The following is a 23047-nucleotide window of genomic DNA, read 5'->3' on the forward strand; positions in this document are numbered from 1 at the left end:
GAATCGTTTTTACAGTGAAGGCATCGTTTAGCCCCCACGTGGTGGACGTGTCGCTACTTATTCTACGATTCAGGGCTTTAGTTCGTGAGACCTCGGAAGAGAGTAATATGTCTATATAATAATTTTTAAACTATACTTACTTTGCTGAAAGCAAGAATTTCCAGCTTGACAACTACTAGTTTGAATTTAGTCTTGAGTGACTGATAATTGTAAATGAGCTCAACCTGCAAGAGATATATAAAATATTAGATTTGACGCTCATATCACATAGTAAACGAAAAAAAACTGTTGCTCTCTGTGTTTGATATGGCCTTGTAAGGGATGAAGATACACAAAATGAAATGGAGTTAAACTGCTTTTTTTGATGAAATTTAACATCTTTCTGAACACTCTCACCTTCCGCATAATTGATTCTAAATACAGACGGTATTGCAAAAAATACCTATGACTGTACTTAAATGTCAGACCTTCATTTTGATAACTGCGTTCTCGTTGGTTGTTAGTTATTTTTTGAGTAAAATAACCTTTCATATAAAAACTGTCTGACCACGGATTGTATGGAAAGGCAAACATCCGGTTTACGTGCGGAAATGGACATATCTATTAGTTTCAGAAGATGTCAGCTTTTGCAGACGTATACTTAACCTCTTAATTAAGCAGAGTCTCACTCAAATGAGCGGAACTCGCGTCTCAAAATTTTACTTTTCCCACTCATTCAGATAGACTCCTCTTAACTGGACGTTTGCCAATTCCATACAATTCGTGGTTTAGGCTGAAGGCATACTGTTTGTAATATTTGACGCAACATGGCTTGTCATATTTTTATTTGTAAATATATTATCATTAATCACTTCTTTGAGATGTAATATAAGTTTAGACCCATTGGGAAAATATCCTGTAGAAAACATAAAAATGGGAAAAAAAACCTGCTTGTAGTTTTGTTTATTTATTTATTCTGGCAATCGTTTTTAACTCCCAGAACAAAAAGGTATTTGTCTGTGGGCAACATTAAAGCCCTCGATCCGTCTCTTAAGTGGCGACACGCTCCAGCGTCCGCCATTTTGTGTCGTTCCGCAACTTTCTCCCTATCTCAATAGTAGAAAAATACTGAGTTTCGCTCATTGAAAAGTATCTTTTTATCAACGAATGTTTGCAGGTTTTTAAGGGTAACTTATGTAACTGACAATATACGTACAAAAATGTTGAATTTTATCTTAGTAAAATGTATTTTTTATTATTAAACCGCATATTAGTAAAAATGTCTTTCGAAGGAATTTTCGATATTTTTAAGAGTAATTTCTTTTTTTTTTCTACCATAAAGACCTTCTGAGTTACAAATTATCTGAAGTGTTTTGAATATGCGATTTATTATTAGAAATTTGGTGTAGTAGAAAAGTAGTGAGCTAAATTAACTACGTTATGAATTGTTTGTAACTTGGGCAAGAGTTATAACTTATTCATGTATCATTTATATTACTAACTAGGGGGCTATCGCCTCCTGCTCGCTATCGCTCGCCAACCCCCGGAACTGCTTACGCAGTTCCCTGTGGATCGCTTCGCGATCCATGCTCGCTTCGCTCGCTCGCTGTATGCCAATACATTAGCCTAGCTAAAATTTTCCGTAAAAATTAAAGTTGGTAATTGCATTTAGGTCACCATCCATTTAACCAATATGAAAATTACGTTCATAATGTTAATTTGTCTGCTTTAGCCAGATTTTCGACAGTTTAACTTTGCTGTATGTAAGATGACTGCCTTGGCAATGTGCACAACTTTACCATTATAGATACAAAAGTGTCTGTCATTGCTTTGGAGAGATTGCACTTCTACCTGTTGGTCCGCGGAAGGTATTTTATTTCCCTTCTACCACCCATTGGAAAACCAATGAAGGCATTCCCCTATCCGCCACCTGGGGACGCGCCCTCTAGGGGTTACAGGCTCCCCCGAGGGATGTATTTACATTATTTACACTCTTATATATTTACATATTTACACTCTTATATATTCTAATCTGAGAAAACTTCCTCATATACACAATTAAAAATGTCCCGTTTGGGAGCCACAACTGACACTGCTTCAAAAGATCTTGTTCTTGATAATGCCACATAGAGCTGGCCATGACTAAAAACAGGCTCAGAGAGCACCAAACATATTTTCTCAAACGTTTGTCCTTCTTGTTGTTATTCTGAATCCTTGCCACGTCACGAACAAAAAATGGTTTAACTAAAAACGCGAAAACTCGCCAAGGCTACTTTGCTTGCACAATACTAAAACTACTATAACCCTAAACAAATTTGGCGAAACCTTTCAGCTGAGAATAAAAGGAATAAAGTAAATTCTTTCTCGGTTATTCATTTTGAACTGAACTGTCGTACTGAAGCAGAGAATAGACGACGCTCAAAGCGCCTACGCGTTCAAAACAACATTGCCGATGAACATGATTGTGGAGCAATGTGTGAAGAATGCGAATTTTGTGGTGCTCTTTATTGGCAGAAAGAGCGTAATACTGCAAATAAATATACTAAATGTTGCCATGACGGAAAGGTGCGGTTACCGGCATTGTGTGACGCACCTGATCTGTTGAAGGAACTGCTGACTGAAAATTCCCCAGCCGCTAAAAATTATCGGCAGCGAATCAGAGAATACAACTCTGGAAATGGCTCGTCTTAAATTGGATTCAAGAACGGTTTCCTGCCTTCTTTGAGCTTTTCTTTGCTGATTAAGGTTGAAATGGGCCACAGCCCGACTCAAACTCATCTCAAAAAAAAAAAAAAAGTTCGTTGAGTATTCTGTGATTCAAGATTTCAAAACAACGTAGAAGTTTGTTTACATGATTTATCGGCGAAGTGTTGCCAACAGAGGTTTAGAAATTCACCCCTTCATTTGCCGGCACGTAAGAGAATTATATATATAGATGTGTGTAGTTTTCTTATAGAAAATTATTCACATCTAAAAAATTGCAAAATTTCTTTTTGCCTTAACTAATAAGGTTTATTTTCAGCAGGACTCTTAATTTTTTTTTTTTTTTTTTTTTTTTTTTTTTTTTTTTTTTTTTTTTTTTTTGCATTTTACCAACACTTGCTTGTTTCTCATGACGATTTTACATTAAAAAATGCCTTTCATTTAAACCAAATTTTTAAAGATACTACTAGTTCTTAAAAAATCAACAAAATCATAATAAAGTGTTTTAACCAGTTTTAAATCAATATTAAAAAAATAATATTAATTGAATCATTTGATACCAATAGGAATTCAAATAAAAGAGTGCAGATTACATCTTTGACGAACTGTTATAAATTGAAATAATGAATTTTAATAAATCAACAGACACTAGAATAAACCATATATATATTTTTTTTATTGAAAAATTTTCACGTCGAAGTAATAATTAAACGAAAACAGCATTTTTCCGGACCAAAAAAAAAAAAAAATCTTTATATAATTGTATAAATTGACTTGAGTTATATGTTACTGCAATCTCAAAGAAGCTTAATTTTTTTAATAAATAATTTCGCATTTTTAATATCTTGAGATTTTAGCACAAAATAGATGAATAATTAACTTGGCAACACACTGAAACTCATGCCTATGACACAATTAAAAGCAAAACTATGTTTTCTTAAAACAATTTTGCTACAGTTATTGAGACATTTTGAAACTAACTAAACAATAGAAAATTTACACTAGAAATAAATAAAAATAATTAGCATATTTAAATTTTGACGGCTTTGTTCTCTTAAACTCAGAACTATCAGTTTTAAAAACTGGGCAAATATTTTACCGCTGCTAGCAATTTATTTGGAGCCGTTACATAGTTAAGCTTTACAATACTTGAAGGAACTATATATAATTTTAGTGAATATCCTTATCATACCAAAAAAATCAACAAACTAACCGACATTTTCATGAAAAGTAAAAAGTATTACGATTTCAACAATAGTTTCAAAAAGTATCTGAAATTGCACAGAATTGAATTGAAAAACAGAATATATCTGTATTTGCAACAGTATTTCACTATTAGTGGAAAAGTGTTTGAAATTTGAAATGATGTTACACACAAACTATTTTTTACGTTAAGCAATGTGCGAAAAGTACATGATACATACATGGAGTAGGTAGATATATTAAAATTAATTTGAAATACCAAATAGATGTCAGTTCTTTATGATAAAATATTTACATAATGTGTGAGGCGGCACTTCATTTCATTTACCCATAGGTAATCGATACAACTTGTGACCCGATTTTGAACTGCTTGAACATCCAAATGCACTACACCAAGGCATCGTCACATTTAAAATAGCTTTTGATGAAAATTACGAATAGCAAAGAGAAAATATCTGGTATTCCGCACAGTGAAATCACACAGGCAGCGACACAAAATGGCGGACTGAGCCCACGTGATTGCCCACTTCCAATCGCAGTCGAAAGCGGCACGCAGTGCATAGATCAAAGTGTGTCGCCACTTAAGAGACGGATACAGGGCTTTAGGCAACATAGCTCTAAAAAGGGAAGAACCGATTTTGAGTCTTATCTTTCAAAAGATGAGTTGGTCGAGAGTGATCTTTGCCATGATACATTTGAGTCGGTGTTTTTAAAAATGTTAAATTCAATATTAATTCCTGTATAATGAAATTTCGAGCCAAGATTTATTAAAACTTGAGCCAAGATTTATTAAAACTAAGTTTTATATGTAGTTAGTAGAGTTAAACCTTGGTCAATCCGTTAGCGTGGGTTTGACATTTTTACGCATTTACTGGCTCTTCATTCCCGGAATTTTTACTTTGGCTTTTAATATTGATGAATGTTTTTTTAGAGGTGTAGAAATTTAAGTTGGCAACACTGTTTGATATGTGTGCCATTTTGTTAGCTGTCACTTGTTTTGCGTTCAGTTTGGTTTGCCATTTCATCATAAATAGACAATAGGGCGGTGCAATATGTCACACAGCGCGTGTCACAATTGATTTATTGAAAGAAACGTTCGGTGAACGAATAATTTCGCGTAATGGACCCGTGAATTGGCCTACAAGATCATGCGATTTAACACCGCTGGACTACTTTTTGTGGGGCTATGTGGAGTCTCTGGTCTGCACCGATAAGCCACAGACGATTGACGCCTTTGAAGAGAACATTGGCCACCTTATTACTGACATACGGCCTGTATTGCTGCAAAAAGTGAGAAAATTGGACTTTCCAATTGGACTTTCTCCGAGCCAGCCGAGGTGGCCATATGCCAGAAATCATATTTAAATAAAAATGGCAAAGAATCATCTTCCGAATAAAGCAACATTCATGGCAATTAACGACATTTAACTGTGTTTTATTTGAACCTAAAGTTCTCTACTTCTAAAAAAACACCTTCTACAAGGAACTATTACGTATGATATTATGATGTATCAACTTCCTAAAAAGTTTTCTTGTACTTCAAAATTAATGATTTGAGGTCACGCCCGCAACATGGTGACAAGAAGACAGACCTTCACAGTAATTCTGCATTGAAAAACATGCCATTGATGGTAATAGTGCAGGAAGCGTTTCGATTATTAAGTTAGTGAATTATTTCATAGGTAGAGCCGGTAACTTCCAAATTAACCAAGTGTTAACTTCTGTGGCGCCATCTGGTAAGTAACCACTGTCTGACATGCAAGCAAGGGTCAAATCGTAGATCTTACATAACTATTGTCCGTTTTTCAGGAGAAGGCACTTCGCCACGCCCCTTCGAACGCAGAGTTCTATTTTACGCGGGGGTGATCGTTGCGCAATCCACGCGCTTCTAAAGGAGACAACCAGACAGCCTTAACCTGGGCGTGCATTTTAATGTGCAAAAAAGTTCTAGTGTCCTTTAATTCACTTGCTTTACTTGTCTGTAGTCATTTAAGTTATTCTTACATTTTAAAAACTGCTGCTTTTACAACAAAATGCTATGATCCGAATATACCTACTGCCGAAAACAGCGAAATAGAATCATCGGATACCACGTGACGAGGGAGGAGTCAAGTGCCTTCTTGTGAAAAACGGACAACAGCTACACAACTTAAAGTTAACGGGCGAAACGTAGCCTACGAGGATTTAACCATTGATACTAGCAGAGCATGGAACGGCTGTTTGCATCCCAGTAGGCTACGGCAGAAGTTGTTTGCGCATGTGCTAAGCCGTGAATTTTTTTTTAAATTTGAATAACTATGCTAATTTTTAAACTTCCTTACTTCGTTGAGTATAGCCAACACGGTGTCTTTTAATTGAGACACTGGTTGCTTCCTCTCTTCGATGAACTTATCGTACAGTTTGTTGTCCACAAAGACTGCTATTTCGATTGTTTTTCGGGCGGAAGTTTCTGATCTGCGAAATCGCATTTCCTTCTTGCTGAGGTAATTTTCGTCTCCATGATTGAGAACATCTAGATTTAAAAAAAGAAAACAAAATCAACGTTTATATATGTGTAATGTACATGTGTTTAGTTTTAAGTGAGACATCGAATTAAAATAAACATTTAAGGGTTTTTTCTTTTTAAAGTAAAAGTAAACATTACATTCAAAACTTAAAAGTATTAATAATTTTCAAAAGTAACTGTGCGTTAACAGGAATTACCCGAATTTTGGACATAAAAATATTTATTTTATCACAGTGACTCATTTTATTCTATGGACTTTCAAGAAAGTATAGTGGAAAGCTCTGAAGTCACTCCAACCAATAAAGAAACATTTTTTTGGTTTAGTAAGCTGTCAATCACCCAGTGATTGGTTTAGAGCCATTAAATGATTTTAAGGGCTTTTAAAATTATTCAAACGGAATCATGATTGGATGCTTTTTTCGTGTACTAAAAAAGTTAAGTCCATTTAATTTATAAAATGAGTGCGAATTGAAGCTGAAATGAAAAAAAAATTGAAATAATTTTAAAAATTACTTAGATTTGAAATGTACAATTGAGACAAATCGAAACATCACTATAAGAGGGAACCGAAAGATGGGAAATGTTTATTCCCCCCCCCCCCCCATTTCCTTTTTTTTTTCTTCTTCTTCTTTCTTCTATTTCTTTTCTTTTCTTTTCTTTTTTTTACCGATTTTAAAAAAAAGCTCACATTCATAATGAAATAGACACTATTAAATAATCCAGTTGACATGTAAGTGAAGAGACAATTAAAGGATGACTTCATATTTCGAAAGCGGATTTTTAAAGAAAAGACATTATTCAGCCTGAGAAAACAAATGAGCCATAAATTACTTCTAAGACCTTTTGTTCAACAGACTGCAATCAACTCAAAATATTACGCTTCCCAGAGAAGCAACAATGACTAAAACAAACAACTTAAAACTTACTGGGCTTCGGAGCGAAGAATTGAAGCAGTTGTGCAACCGAAAAATTAGAATCGAAAACAAAATTTTTCGTTTGTATGCAACTAATCTTTAATAATTGATGGTTGATTAAATATATATGTTACTGTGAAAGACAAAAATAGGAGAATGTTGACATACACTGGTGATTCATCGGAAATATTCATTTTTCGCTCATGTCTTTGGTATGCTGATGTTCGTCGGCTGATATTGATATTCATTGGTTAATGTTGATATTCCTTTACCAGATTTTGGACTTTCACAGAAACATATCCATTCACAAGCGACAATGACACGTTCATTCTACAAAATAAGGTTGCAAGAATCAAAATACATCAGAGCAATTTCGATAGGATTCTGTTAGTGATAACGTTAATTCGTTAATCCAGTCGAACTTGATCTGAGACTGCAAAAGATTTACAGTTATCGTATTTGCGGTTGTGTTGATTTTTCAAGCCCTTTAGAACAATGAAAATTGAAGCTTGATGATTGACTTGATGATTTTCTACAAGTGACCGGAAACATCGTTAAACTATTTCTATTTCTATTCAAGAGTCACAACTGACTTCAACTGTATTTATGTCGAGGTCTGCATACTAGTGCCTTGCCTCCATTATTTTATATACCGATAGATGGCAGCACCATCACCGGATCGAACAGTTAATGAGAATTTAGAACTAGTCCAAGAGCTAATAGCTACCTGGAACTAGCACCCCCAGAGGTATCGTTTCACTTGGAGGACATTGAGACCACGAGCATATTTAGCGTCGCCCAGTCCCCTTTAATGACGACGGCGGGTCTTCGACCAGCGGGGATCGAACCCGAGCCCCTCCGGCCCCGAGTCCAACGCCCTACCGATCAGGCTACCACGGCCCCATCGTTAAACTAATCTGTCCCAAGCTTACATTGCACGGGCAGTGGCAACAACGGAATCAAAATATTTATCCAGGACGAAGGGGACGACGAATCAATACATTACCAATTTCTTAGAACAACTTTTCCACTGCTGGTGATATGATCCCTCTGTTTCAGAATAAAACCAAGATGTCACCTTGAAGATGATCTTTTCATTTTCTAATTACTGTCAATCCAAATTCCATTTTCTGCCGGTCAGCTAAATTTACCTTATTTCTATTACTAAAATTTTCATTATCATGCCATAGCGTCACATATTCATTTCAGTAAGAATAACGAAATTGAGTACAGGCTAGAACTTTACAGTTTTTGATTGCTTGTCAGCTGGGTGTCGCGGTGATTGGGAATAGGCTTCGTATTTCTTTGGTATCAGGTTTGAATCTGCAGTTCAAGTGTTCGGTTGGTGGATTTTCAAGACACAGAAAACCGTCAGGGTCCTTGTCACATGATTGCTGCACAAGATCCTTTGAGCGCCTGCTTGGCACAGACACACTAAGACAATAAGAACGAGATAATTCTTTTTTTTTCTCGAAAAGTATTGGTTTTCAAGAACTTATACCTAAATAACCACTGAAAATGTGACATATATGTATGAAAAATTTCACAACAAATTTAGTTAACTTTCATTTTTATTCGGAAACACATTTTTCCTGCCGTTTCCGAGATATAATCGAAAACCACAAAATTCAGCTCCCCCTTCCCACATTTAACTCCCCCTCCCTAGGGTCGGGGACTTTCAGTATGTTTACATATTAATTACTTCTAACAAATTTCTTACTGAGGAAGTGCTGGCTTTCTGCACTTCCTCAGTTCACTTTCGTTAAACAATGCCATGGGCATGGAGCTAATTTAAACTGCATATACGTAGTACTGCAAATCTCTGTCCAATTTCTTGGTAAGGGGCTGTCCTTAAATGATGTTACATTTTTTTTCCTTCAACATTTTTGACTCCCTCCCCCCTTTTGAACCCCCTTGTCACAAAGTTCGTTTTGCAAGCTACTTTTCATAAATATATTCACATGAAAAAATGCTTGATGTCGTCACACTTTTTACTCTTTCCTTCCCCCTTGTCACAAAGTCACAATTTCAGGACCCTCCCCCCCCCCCAAACATCATTTGTGTTGAAGTAATCCACAAATATTTATTTATTATAGATCTGCATTGTCAAATTCAATGAAGAAAGAGATAGTGCGCGATCCTTTCGAGTCAGTTTGAAATTTGTGAAAGGCAAGTGTTCCATTTTTTTCCATGAAAGTGAGTGTTTGAAGTTCTGTAACTTTTGATTGGTTGAATAAAATATAACAAAACAGCACATCAAATTGAAGGAAATTTAAAGCTCTACAACTTTGTTATTGAAAGTTTTCATGAGTACTGATCCTGGGAGGCCCTAGGAGCAAATATCTAACAAAATGAGAGAATTTTTCCAAAAAATATCGATTTTTCATAACATATACCCAGAAAATTATTGGAAATTTGACAAATATGTGTGGAGACAGTTTCTTAGGAAGTTTATTTAGCTTGAATTTATATTTTAAACGCATTTTTCCCACCGTTTCCGGCATTTTCTCGAAACACCCAAAATTTTCTTCCCCCCTCCCTTACAACTTTAGCTCACTCCCTAGGGTCGGGAACTTTTAGTATGTTTACTTACTAATTACCCATAACAATATTCTTAAGTTAAAAATTATCGCATATTCCATGCAGGCTACACCCCTGTTTTGAGCATTCATTGACTGGCTACATAGTCACCACACAAATTGAGGCACTTATCAAAGAGATGAATAAGCTTTGAAATTTTTTCTTTGTTAAGTTCTGCAGCCAGTGATCTCAGCCACTCAGTGATGCGCAACCAAACCTCCTCCTCCTCGTCGTCAAAGCGCTGTGTTGCTAGCCGGTTTTTATTCTCGGAAACAAAATCGGGACTATAGAGCGGATGGGGGAAAATCTATCATCATCAACCTTCCTTCATCGTGAATGCTAGTTAGGCCATTTTCAAACTGCATTATTTTCGGACGGTACTTTCATTTATTACGCTGTTTCCGTACTCTCCATACAGTAGCCGATATTTTTTTTTTATAAGTGTTAGTTTTTTTGCCAACAAAACCGAATCACAGAACGCTCCTCACAACTCAATGGATTTTTTTTAGCACATTTTAAATTTGAATATCGGAAAAAACAGGCAGTGTGGAGATGTTCCCGTTGTGAGGGCTGGGTGGCGACTGAGGTGCTGAGCACGTGGACACCAAAATATAATTAATCGACGCGCCCCTGGCGACGTGAGACGGAAATGTTCTTTAATTTCCAAGTTGCCCTCGTATACTGATATCTTTTCAAGATGGTAGGATAGTATCTATAAGATAGCATTCATTTTTACAACCTTATAGCTAGTAAAGATGAATGGATAAATGGTAAGATTTTCTAAGAGAGGATAGCTTCAATAGCTGCCAACTGAAATCAACTATCTTACTTTCATGATTCACTCCACAATGAGAGGCTGTAGGGGTTTCCATTTTTCTAAGAACATGAGCATTATCCGCATAAGTACTGTTCGCATGGCTCCCAGGAAATGTGCTCTTGTCACCTTCCAGCGGGCGAACGACGTATGTGTCGTTCTCCAACATGATGACTCCACTCTGAAATAGACAGAAAATTTTCTATCATGAAACTTCCAACAAGTATTCGCTTTTCAATCAAGTAAATGTGTGCATGTGTGCCCATTCGGGACGCTTGTGGTGCCAGTTCAAGGGCGGTCCTGGACTTAAAGTTCATTTATAATTTCGAAAGGGTATGAATGTCTGAAAGTTTAACATAAAGTGAAATTAAAATAAAATGTGGAAATTATATAAATATCATCAATACCACAGTTTCTTTTTTAAACATTTCTTATATCAGAAGATAAAATATCTTCGGATCTACCTGCCAAAGTTTTATCTAAAGCAATTCATATCAGATGTGGATTCACAAAGAATTCCAATTTATCCGTGTGCTCTAACCTGAAGTTCTTTCAACTGTTCAGCAAAAAATTGCTAAATAGCGAGTCCTGCCTAACAGCTTGAAACTAGTTTGGTCCAAAAAGAACTATTCCCTCAAAGGTTATTAGGTTTGGACGTAAAGGCAACCTTTACATAAAATTTTACATTTCTCAGCGTATTTTGAAATAATCAATTCATTGCTAACCATGTTTGTTCTAAGCGATGTTTTTAAGTGATACTGAACAATTCGTTTATGCTTTTCAAAAACTTTTAACAAAAAAGTATACTAAAAACGTATTACTTAATTAAAAATTGAAAAAAAAAAAAAATCCCATTCCTGGATGGGGTAACTTTCCCCGTTGCCCTCCCTATGAAAATGCCACTGCACTAGTTACCTTCAATGACATTTTGCAACATTTTATAGATTAGATGCTCAATTTCATAGGCCAGAGGTGCCCAACCTACGGCACACGGGCAACATCCGACCTGTGAAGCTGATCCGTATGACTCGTTGTTTTTTCCATGTTACAAATTGAAAAGCATGATTATTGAAAATGACACAAACTTGGAAACAAGTATTCAAAAATTGGTTTCTGAAAAACAGATGCAATTAATAAAATAAGCATCAAGTAATGGTTAACAACAATCATTGGTTTGTAATCTTTCAGAATTGAATGAGCTATTTTGAAAGTTTATTCGCGTTCTGGTCCGCGGAAATGATTTCAATATGAGGTGTGCCTTCCAGGTAGAAAAAGGTTGAGCACAACTGGCATAGGCGATAGATAGAGCAGAATGCTCCACGCACCATGATTCTTGATTCAATTCCGGCATGGGCAAGCCATAAAATATGTCATTCCATCAAATATGGAATTGCCCTTGAACAAAACCAAAGAAAGACTTAAGTTTGGTGTGAAAATTGCAATATTGGCCATTCTGTGGGCTACATTAAGAGCAAAAAGTCAAGTGATTAATAAAGATAATGAAAAATCTTTAATTATTAAACGAATTTTTATTTTCTGAGGAAAAGAAATCCCATTGAAAGCAATAAGGGTTCAGCAATTTTCCTTGACTAACATAACATAAACAGGTTTTTAATCTTTTGTTGGCTTTTATTCTACAGCAGTTCGCAAAATGCCATCCGCATGAAAATTTTCATGGTTTTGCATATGTTGTCCATTTCTGACAATAAAATTCGTTGCATAGATTCTTAAAAGAAAGCACCAATTCCATACATCACTTGTCATAAATGTCTTAAACATCGCAATTATTCTGTCGCCAAGCAATTGGCAATAAAATACAGTGAACGACAAAGCGTCGACATTTAAGGTGCTTCTGTATGAAGTAAAGGGATCATTGATCCTTGCTTTGAAAGAGCTACTAAGCCCACTTCCGTGTGCAATTGCTTTTAGTGGGACAGGATTGGGAGAAATGTCTTTAAAGGAACTTTCATTTGTTAGAATGATTTGTTTCCATGCATGATATGTAGTTTCGAAAAATTGTAGCTGTTGCTAATAACTGCTATATCAGCATTTCAATTATTTAATTACCAAGAAAAGTTATTTTTATTCTTAATACTATACAATATGTATTCTGCAAAAACAAACTCTTATCTTTGTGAAGTTTGAAAATTTTTAGATTTAAGCGATTTATTCTGTTTCAATTATTTAATTACCAAGAAAAGTTATTTTTATTCTTAATACTATACAATATGTATTTTGCAAAAACAAACTCTTATCTTTGTGAAGTTTGAAAATTTTTAGATTTAAGCGATTTATTCTGTTAAAATCTTGAAATATGACAAATACTGCACAATTAGCAGTACGAATTTCAGACGCCAGTTTCTAGACTTCAAGGAACCTGTTTTTCAATTCAAAAACTTGGCTTTTTTTAGTCAGTGCCTTTTCATTCATAAGCTAATTTCTTTTCGTTCAAAAAGGGTTCCTTGTTACTCTGAAGCCCGTGTCGATTCTTATTGCTCATTGTGAAACATTAATGTTGTCATAAAGTTTTAACTTGTTGCACAAAGATAAATATTTCAACTGTCATTCTCTTTTCTTTTCTTTTATTTTTTAAGTAATTGCTTTGAAGAGTCGATGGGGGACCTACGGCTTAAGCTGGATTCCAAATCATAAGGAAATGAACAGAAGAAAGACTATTCCGATCAGTAGCATCCATCAAAGTCAGACCAACAATCCGGGAGTCTTGTTATACAGTCATAGAAAAAAAAACGAAACACTCGTTCGTATTCGAAGACTATTGACACTAGAGACAAGTGTAAGGTGTTATTTTTTCAGGAATAATGTGTTCTACATAATTATGTTGATAAATTGTTGTTAAGGGGTCGTCTTCGTATTAAAACGAGCATCAACTTCAAAATTTTCAATGGGAACCCTCCTTTTTTATCACATATTTGCAATTAGCATTCATTTTTAACTTTGTATACAAAATTTTGTTTAATTTGATACAGCCGTTACTTCAGAATTGAGTTTTGAAAAATCCTTCTCGTAATGTTAAAACGTTTTTTGATATTGTTACACATAACACATAAACTAGACTAGGAACGGCAAATATTGCTTTTTATATTAAAATATGAATCGGCCCAATACTAAAAACATCATTTACAACAACTAAAATATAAATTTAGATTTTTTTATGAATTATGATAATATTTTTTGAAAAAAATATGATCTGAAACTACATTAAATTTTAATAGAAAAACAATCTAGATGAGCTTTCATGCGGGAATCCAAAATTTGAGCTCAAAATATTCAGTAGTTTTCGCGCTATGCTTAAAAGTTCATTTTTTCCCACTTTAGGGGACCGTATACCTTTTTAAAACAGAAATTATGAAAGTAAGTTTCCTCGGAAAAAAAGAACAAAATTGTTCAACAAAATGAGCAAGCCAATTATAACGTGGTTTTTCTACGTTAGAATTACGTCTATGAATTTTTTTATTGTATAAATTTATTCGCTGTCTCTGCAGAAGAATAACACAATATTGCAATCGTCAGTTTTTTGTGGATATCGTTTAAACGTCAATATGTAAATAATGTGAAATACTATTTCATTGCCTAATAAAAGAATATTTTACAGAACATTTTAAACTAAAAGCTACACGTAAAATATTTCTGTTTTTTTTTTTTCTTTTTTTTTTTTTTTTTTCTGCGTCGTTCAATGCTTTTTGTAAAAAAATAATTTTCAAAAAAAATTAACATACACAACTCTTTCACACAGACCTACAATAAACCTCATTGTCTTGCTTGTCATGTTGCAATAGGCAGTGTAGAATGGCTCGTCTAAATGATAATTTGCTAAAAGGGAAAATTATTGCAATGTCTAAATCGGGGAAAAGCACTCGAAAAATAGCCGACAGCGTGAAATTTCTCCTTTAACGCTATCCATATGGGTCAGTAAATGATATTTACTCTTAGATCAGTTTGCTGATTTCTACGGATTATTATTATTATTATTATTATTATTATTATTATTATTATTATTATTATTATTATTATGTAAAGTGCTTGAATTCTTTTCAATGTATTAAGATCTTGGAGAGGACATGTCAGTCGCCAGAGTGGCAGTGGTGACCCACGTGCTTTGAGACCAAATTCGGCACACTAAGTAGTAGTTGTGGCTAATTGTGAACTTTTTATTTTACAGTTGGCTCTCTGTTTAACAACCCTCTATTTAACGACTTTCTCTATTTAACGACGGCTTTTCGCGGTCCCAGATAGTGCGCTTTAGTTTTAAAAGCATTTTATTTAAGAACGATTTCTACTTAAGGACGATTTTTTTGTCGTCCCTTGAAAGTCGTTAAACAGAGAGCCAACTGTATTTTATTTTATTTTATTTTATTTTATTTGTTTATTTATTTTTTTCGACTTCGTCAAAGATTTAACAAAACATTAATTTGGGCGTAAGATTAAGTAGAGTTTTTGTCTATTTTTAATTGTAATTTAAATACTATTTTTCTATTTACTTTTTCTGTCATTGTCCGTGCATTTCACATTAAAATCTTTTCTTGAGCCAAAGATAAATTTTCAAAATTTTTCTTCTTTTTTGAATAACATGGAAAATTATGGAAAATGAAAGAAAGTTATAATAAAAATAATTGTTATCAACAACTGGATGCCTATTTTATTATATGCATGTTTTTCAGAAACGAATTTCTGAAAATTGGACTCTGATCTTTCACTTTACACAATGAACGGGCCACACGGACCAGTGTGGCGGAGCTGAACGTTACCGCTGCATTAATTGCCAAAGACTATCAGATTCTTCCTATTAATTGGCAGCACAACCCTGAACTGGGATTAACCGAGCAAGGAAGCAGATGTCATGTCATTGAGGCTTGAGAGTTCCAACAAACTGGTGGATAAAGAAAATTTATCTCACCGTCTAGAGGCCGTAATAATACAGCAGATTAATTTACTTTACCTACCAGTTTGTTCGCACTCTCAGTTTCAATGACATGACTTCTGCCTCTTGCACGATTAGCTCCAAACCCCGACTCTCAAGTCCACAACAGGGACGAAATTACGGCCTCTGGATAGACTCACCCGGTTGTCGGTATGCTGCGCGTAGTTTTGCGATAGGTGCGACAGCCTATTGCCTGATATTAAGGATAATGTTCACAAACAAGTATATGGGTGCGCAAAACAAAATCAAAGAATGCTAAGCTTTGTTTTTAAGTGCAAAGTTACGAAATCCGAGAAAGACGGTCTGATTTCGGTTCACCTTGATTTAAGTTAAAGTAACTTCCGAATTTTAGTTACGTGTTGGATCCATCTCGAATCTCGTTGCTAAAACAGCATTGGGGAAATTACTTACATAAATTGCTTTTAAGCGACATTACATGTTCAACCAAAACCGCCGATTGTGTTATGCTTTTTTAATAATACCACGCATTGTGATCTTTTTTTCATCGAATTTGGATTTAAAACAAATTGTCGTTTGTCGATTAAAATTAAGCCCCTAGAACAACTACTCTGTCTGTGCAGTGTGTTAATTCAAATAGCCAAACGCTCCCGAATAAAGTTCGAGTATGAACAGTTTGCTCATTAACGGGTATTTATATTCTCCTGTTTCTGTTTTATTTTTTAGATTGATACTTGGTTTATTTTATGCATTTAGAGCAAATTTTCACGGAACAAATGGACCTTGCTTCGCTCAAGTCTCCAATCTATTTAACGCTGCGTCTTCCCACTTTGTGCGGTACATTTTTTATATTTTTGTGTGTCATGGCCCAAACTTCTGCCGATGTTCTGCGAAATTAAAAGCGCGCAATTTCATTTCACATCAAAAGAATTTTTATTCATTCCAAAATAAACCTGTAACATAGGTACAATACATTTATCAAACATATTCACATCATAATTCTAGGCATAAGCTTGGATATTTACATTTCTATGTGGCTAAATTGCTGAATGATTATATAAGCAATCCAATAGGATCATATTAGAAAAGGCAAAAAGTTCCATTACTTTTAATTTGTCATTATTCGATTTATTAAACAATAAGCTTTGCGATGGACCAGCCAAAACCCATCCGTCTTTCTTAGGTTAATCCAGACAGACAAAAATTAGTAAATATTTTAACTTTTTTTTCAAAAAAAAAAAAAAGTTTTCGACCGTAAATCGCTTTTTGGCGCAACATTATCGGCCAAAAAGTATCGTATTGCGGAAAAAAAGAGAACTTCAAAAAATCTTGAATTGAGTTAGATAATCTCGATCTTTTCTTTGTTTACATTCCGTTGCTGCATAAGCCGAGACCTTGAAAGAAGCATTTTCAATGTGGTGACGGTCCCAAAAGTGTTATTCGTTAATAACTCATGTTCTACTGCACGGAATGCAGTGAAATTTCGTACCCTGCCTGTATTTTGCTGTCTAAACATAATTATGTAGCAAAAAAATAGGGGTTCCCAGTTGAAAATCAAGATTTGGTGCTCATTTTGCTTTGTATATGGTCCCTCATCAAAATTTTACCTACGTAGTTTTAAAGAAGACTTCAAACCAAGTCGGAAAACACCTTTTTTTCCTTTCTAGCATGTATAATGGCCTAATAATTAAAAGTTTCGTTTTTTTTTTCTATGACTGTACCAACAATGCAGGAGTTCAGTGTCTCACTCACACTGAAATAACAATTCAAAAACGTTCTTGGTACAAAATGGGCAGCTGATATGCCCAATTTCTGCCAATAACATATATTGCAAAAACCAGGAACGTTTTCTGTTAAATGTCAATAACCTGTCTGAAGAATTTAGAAAGTCCCCCGGTTAAAGCCAGACATGTGACGGGAACCTTCCGGAAAAATTAGAGAAGGTTTAAGGCATTTGATTAGAACCCTCCTGATATACCAGGGGAGCACCAGAAGCATTATTGAAACCACGGTCAGAGCTGAGACGGAATTGCGAGAAAGATCCAAGCATCTTCCCCACCTGCAATTCTTGCGTTGCAAAACTGAAGCCATCTAATGACTTATATCGGTCAACCTGAACGGACTGTGATCGAGGTACAGCCGATACACTAAATAAACAAGTCCAGTTAATGCTTAAACGGTAGTTAAAAATATTTTTCACAGCAGTAAAAAGTCTGCATTTGTGCAACTTGTAGCAATTCAGAGAATTTTTTTACAAAAATACTTGATTTTATGGGGAAATAGATGAAAAACTGTGAAATCCCGAAACGTTTCACATAAATAATCAGTAACATTTCGGAACTGCTTTACTGTGCGGGGGCGGATTCAGGGGCAGGGTCATGGGGATCATGACCACCTTCCCCCTCCCTAAACCGATGACACAGTTATGCATCCACGCACATTGTGTTCACACAATTTATGAATAAAATAAAAGCAACTGCAGTAATATTTTAAATTCGTTATAAATTTTGAGAAGAGAATGTATTTGAAACACTACTTCTTTTCATTGCTTATGAAATCATTGCAACATTTTCATCCTATTTAGTGCACTACATCCATTCGCACCCAAGCAGTTTCAGAAATTTTTCTCAACCAAAACCGTAAATTCGTTCGCAGGGGAGGAGGACGGGGGCCAATTCCTCAGCATTGCCTACCCTTTAAAATGGTAATCTGTATCCGCCCCTGGTCTCATTGCTTGTGCCACTGGATGTAACTAAAATTCAACAAAAGCACCAAAAAGAATTGTGGAGAATATCAGTTGAGTAACATTGACTGTATAAAAGTTCGTCAAACTGTTTCCCTTCATTTTACAGAATCGGCGTTTGGAAATAAGAACGTTATGTTGTCCGAACCCTGTATTTAACACCCAAAAAAGTTGTCTTACCATTTTGAGTCCACTTCCACACATTGATAAAGCAGCGCGACCTTGATGGTGGGACAAGACAGTTCCATAATAATGACATGACCCATTGGTTGAACTGTTCCTGGATGCTGTATTCTGCCGCAAAAGGTCTGAGTTGGGTTGCAGCTTGATATAGAAAGTATGCTTCAACGTTTTTATTACAGCCACTGGGGTTTCGTTCGATTTCAGAATGGTTTCGTGCAAAGATACAGGTGTGATGAGCTTTGGGTAGACGATTTCTTGTGCATCTGTGGAAAGATACAGAACATCATGCAAATTAGGGTCTGGTGGGGTAAAGTGGTTATAAAATGCAGGTTTTTCAACGATAAAGAATAAATGCAGGAATTTATTTCAAAACTTTACATTTTTCTGTCGTTATTTTACATTACATTAATAAAGCACATGCTGCACTGAATTTTCGGAAGAAAAAATTTGATTTAAGTAGTTTAATGGCGTTTTCTTTTTCATGTGTGTTAATGACCTGGTTTGAGGTAAAGTGGTCATAATTAAAAAAAACTGATGCATCCTAAATAACCGTAATTTTTTATAATGTTCAACACACCTAGTTCTTTTGAGGATTTTAACTTGATTTAAATACGTTTTTGATGGTCGACTCTGGTGAAAAGTTGGTTCTCCAAGAATTTTAATCATATTTCACTCCTGAATTTCATCAATATCATCAGGAAAGGTGTGATAATTTGCAATATTTTATTTCTTTAGGAATATATTAGAGATACCGTCTGAATAATGTCTAAACTGCATAATAAGAAACATTACATTCGAATAGAGTTCCGGAAAAAATATAAAAACCAAAAGGGAACAAATGATTAACATTTTTCTATTTATTCAATATATGCGAAAAAATCCTACTTCTAAGTTTCTAATTTTTACTAATATTTAACATCTGGAGAGGGGAAGGGGGGTGGCACAAATACTTCTAATGGAATAAATTGAAAGCTGTGGTTGCAGAAAAAATTATATCACTTTTTTTGAAATATTATATGATTACAATACAGAAACATTTAAAGTCTTTTTTTTTCTTTTTCTTCCTTTCTTTTTTTTTTTTTTTTAAATTTTATTTATTATTTTTTTAAAGTTTGCTTTGACGATAAATAATGCTTCAAGAAACTTACCATATTCTTGATCATCGCTTTCAAATATTGGGAACTGCATTGATGGGTAACACTAAAAAGAAAAGAAAGATAGGAAATGTCAAATTAACATGTAGGACTTCAAAAACAGAACGTAAGCAATTTTGAACGAGCCTAGCTCCTGGTAAGTTAATATTGTTACCTAAAATATCTAAACGTTTTATCATTTTAAAATTTCACTCCAAAAAACTCGTGTTCGAAATTTCTTTTTAGTGTAGGGATCGGCAAACTTTCTAGAATAAAGAGCTAATTTGTTCTTAGTTGTGGTAATTTGTTTCTATATAGAGCCAAATTTTTGTATTCACATCGCTAAATATCGGTATTATAACACTACGCGGAGGACAAAGCCTACTACTCTCAACTCAGTTCTCTTGACCGAGGGCTCTGGGGTGCGAAGGCAGATGTTCCAGTTAGGTGGTCATTCGAACACGGAACCTCCAGTGTTTAAACACTGTAAAAACAGTTCAGAAACGTTCCTGGAAAATAATACGCAGTTGATGTGCTCAATTTCTGCCAGTAACATATCATGCAAAAACCAGGAACAATTTCCGCTAAAAGTCAGTAACTTTTCTGAAATTATCCCTGAAACTTTCTGAAGAATAGGGAAACCTCCCCTGTTAGAACCAGTCATATCTCAAGAACCTTCAAGAAAATTTAAGTATGTTTCATGTAATTGTTAGACCCTTCCAGATTTACCAAGAAATCTCCAAAAACATTAAGGCAACCATGGCCAAAACTACGAGAGAATTGCATGTAGGAACCAAGCATATCCCTTGCGTACAATTGCATGCCTTGCATAAGACTGTAGCTATCTAGTGACTTATTCGCACTCACTGAGAGCTTAGTCGATTTTGACGTGTCGTGCTCAAACTAAAGCCGATTACACTTAATAAACACGCTCAACCAATCTCTAAACTAGTAGTTAAAAATATTTTTTACAACAGTTAATCGTCTAAATTTGTGCAACTTGCAGCAGTTCAGGAAACTTTTTTTGCAAAGATACTTGATTTTGCGGGTAAATAGATGAAAACCTATGGAAACCCAAAACGTTCCACGGAAATAAACAGTAACATTTCGGATTTTTTTTTTTACAGTGAAGCACGCTTGGTGCAAATTTCAATGCAAACTCAAGTGATGTTATAATTTGGCGATATATCATCAAGCTTTTAATCGCAAAGTTAGCGAAAATTTTCTGATTTTTTTTTTTTTTTTTTTCAAATCTGAGTTCAATTTGGCGATATTTGGAGAATTATCCATTGAATCACGTTAAAATTGTCGATATAGGGAAAATTAATCTCTGTAAAACACTTTTTTGCATCGGTTCGCCACAAACTAGTGAAGAAAATATGTAAAGTGTTTCCTTGTTAGTGATTTTTTACTTATTTAAAAAATATGTATTATTTAATCAGGGGTGCCCACCTAGGAGGGGTCATGGCGCAGACTGCGCCATTGAAATGCTTAGGGGGTGCTTTGAGGGGTATTTTTTTCTCATTTTTAGGGGGACTCTTGCTTCTGGGGGGCTCTTAATGAAATTTAGGAGGAGTGAACCCTATCTCTTAAGGGGGTAGGCACCTCTGATTTGATAGACGCAAAAGTAAGATTTTTTTTTTTTTTCAAATAACTACCCAGGCTGGAGCAGTTCGTTCATACTATGTGCAATTGATATGTGTCCAAATAGTGGTAGGAACGAGGGACTATGAAGTGTGAAATAAAGCATAGGGTATTTCAAAAAGAATGGCCAGATTTTTGAAAGTAATAAATCATAAATTTTAATCGAATTAAGTATTCTTGAGTTCACGCAGTTTCCGTCAAGTGGGCAGCAATCTTTCTTCGTCCGCCACTTCAGTTTTTGAGTAGAAAGCGACAGACTAACAAAATCCGTTTTTGATTTGGAGTATAATAATATGCTTTGAATTTGAGTAGGAGCCATGTGATAGTGACAATGGAATTTTCTCACTTAAAAGATTCAAGGTCATCATTGAAATCGACAAAACAGCTCTCGATTTCACACCTATGGTTGTCGGATGTTGAACCTAACGAGAAGCCAATACAGAAATTGCGTCACCAATGCAACAACTGACGTCGCAACAAACTTTCAACCTGTTTTTCATAGACATCAAAAGAATGCCGGCACACGGCTATTCCAAACAATAAATAGATACAGGAATCGGGGGAAAAAATGGCGCATATCCACGAATCATAAACAAAATGGTTGGAGGAAGCCAATTATTGTCATGTTTTCCGGGCAGACGATAGAAAACGGGTTCCACACCACAGAACAAGCGCTAAAACGAGAATTGCTCTCGTGAAATCGCTATCTTTGTTTATCTTTCGTAATAAAAAGGATTCGAATGGGGGGTGGGAGATTGCACAACTAGTTCGATGGCGCTTCATCCGTTCGTCCGACCGGAAATCCTGAAAGTCAATGGATACTGAGAAAGTAAAATTTGAATAAAGCATGGAATGCATGCTGTGCTCGACTATTTACCGTTGGAATAGCACAGGTTTTTTTTTTTTTCTCTCTCTCTCTCTCTCTCTTCTTTCTTTCTTTCAGATACAATCCTGCTCAGAATTTTTCATGCATACCATTTGCTAAATTTTTGGAAAAAAATATCTGTAAGAAGAAAGTGGAATGGTGAGCTTCAGTAAAATTAGTATTTAAAAAAATGTCTGCATTTTAATGTATTTAAAATTAATTTGGGAGCTTGCGGGAACTCAGCTCCGTGGTTTAACAAAGTTTGAACAGGGGGTGATGGTAGACTCTTGGAGCATCGGAATCAGTAAATGGTAACACTTAAGAAGTGTTTGAGAACAGCAGTTATTAATGTTTACAGAAAGTGAACTACTTGGGAAAAAAACCATGACTTATGTCAGATGTGTGGTCGTCACTGGCTACTTAGTGCGCGAGTCAAAAGGTGTCTTGCCAGAGTTGTCCAGTCCAGCAAAACAGCAACAGTACTTCAAATTGCCAGTAGGAACAGCTACGAAAGTCTCTGAATGAAGTGTTCGTTCCACATTACACCAAATAGGCTTTGGAAGCAGATGACCTGTTCAAAAGTTTGTACTATATGCCTTGAACAAAATCAGACACTCCAATTTGCAAAAGAATGCAAAGATTGGACAGAAGATAGTTGATAAGGGTCATGTGATTCCATGAATCACATTTTCACATGCACCATCATGCAAGTAGCAAGTATTGTAACTGTGGATAAAACAGCATGAAAACAACGACTTCCACTGCATCGTCAAGCTATTCGAGGACTATGATTTGGCTTGTATGTGCTATAGGCAATGTATGGATTCTTTGATCCGCGTGGAAAAACGTCTAAATTTCCAAGAGCACTTAAATGTTATCGCGG

General features: G+C 35.2%; 1 protein-coding gene across 1 annotated transcript in view; it reads right to left on the bottom strand.

Moving 5' to 3' along the window:
• LOC129229921 (A disintegrin and metalloproteinase with thrombospondin motifs adt-1-like) overlaps positions 1-23047 on the bottom strand; it is a 95945-nt gene that overhangs the window by 52213 nt on the left and 20685 nt on the right. The window contains exons 2-6 of the mRNA XM_054864300.1: positions 19671-19722; positions 18520-18785; positions 10715-10880; positions 6207-6397; positions 141-224 (exon numbers count right to left, since the gene is read on the bottom strand). Of these exons, the coding sequence (XP_054720275.1) occupies positions 141-224; positions 6207-6397; positions 10715-10880; positions 18520-18785; positions 19671-19722 (759 nt within the window). The remainder of the gene's footprint in view (positions 1-140; positions 225-6206; positions 6398-10714; positions 10881-18519; positions 18786-19670; positions 19723-23047) is intronic.

The sequence above is a fragment of the Uloborus diversus genome, chromosome 9, assembly GCF_026930045.1.
Source record: "Uloborus diversus isolate 005 chromosome 9, Udiv.v.3.1, whole genome shotgun sequence".
Classification (NCBI taxonomy): Eukaryota; Metazoa; Arthropoda; class Arachnida; order Araneae; family Uloboridae; genus Uloborus; species Uloborus diversus.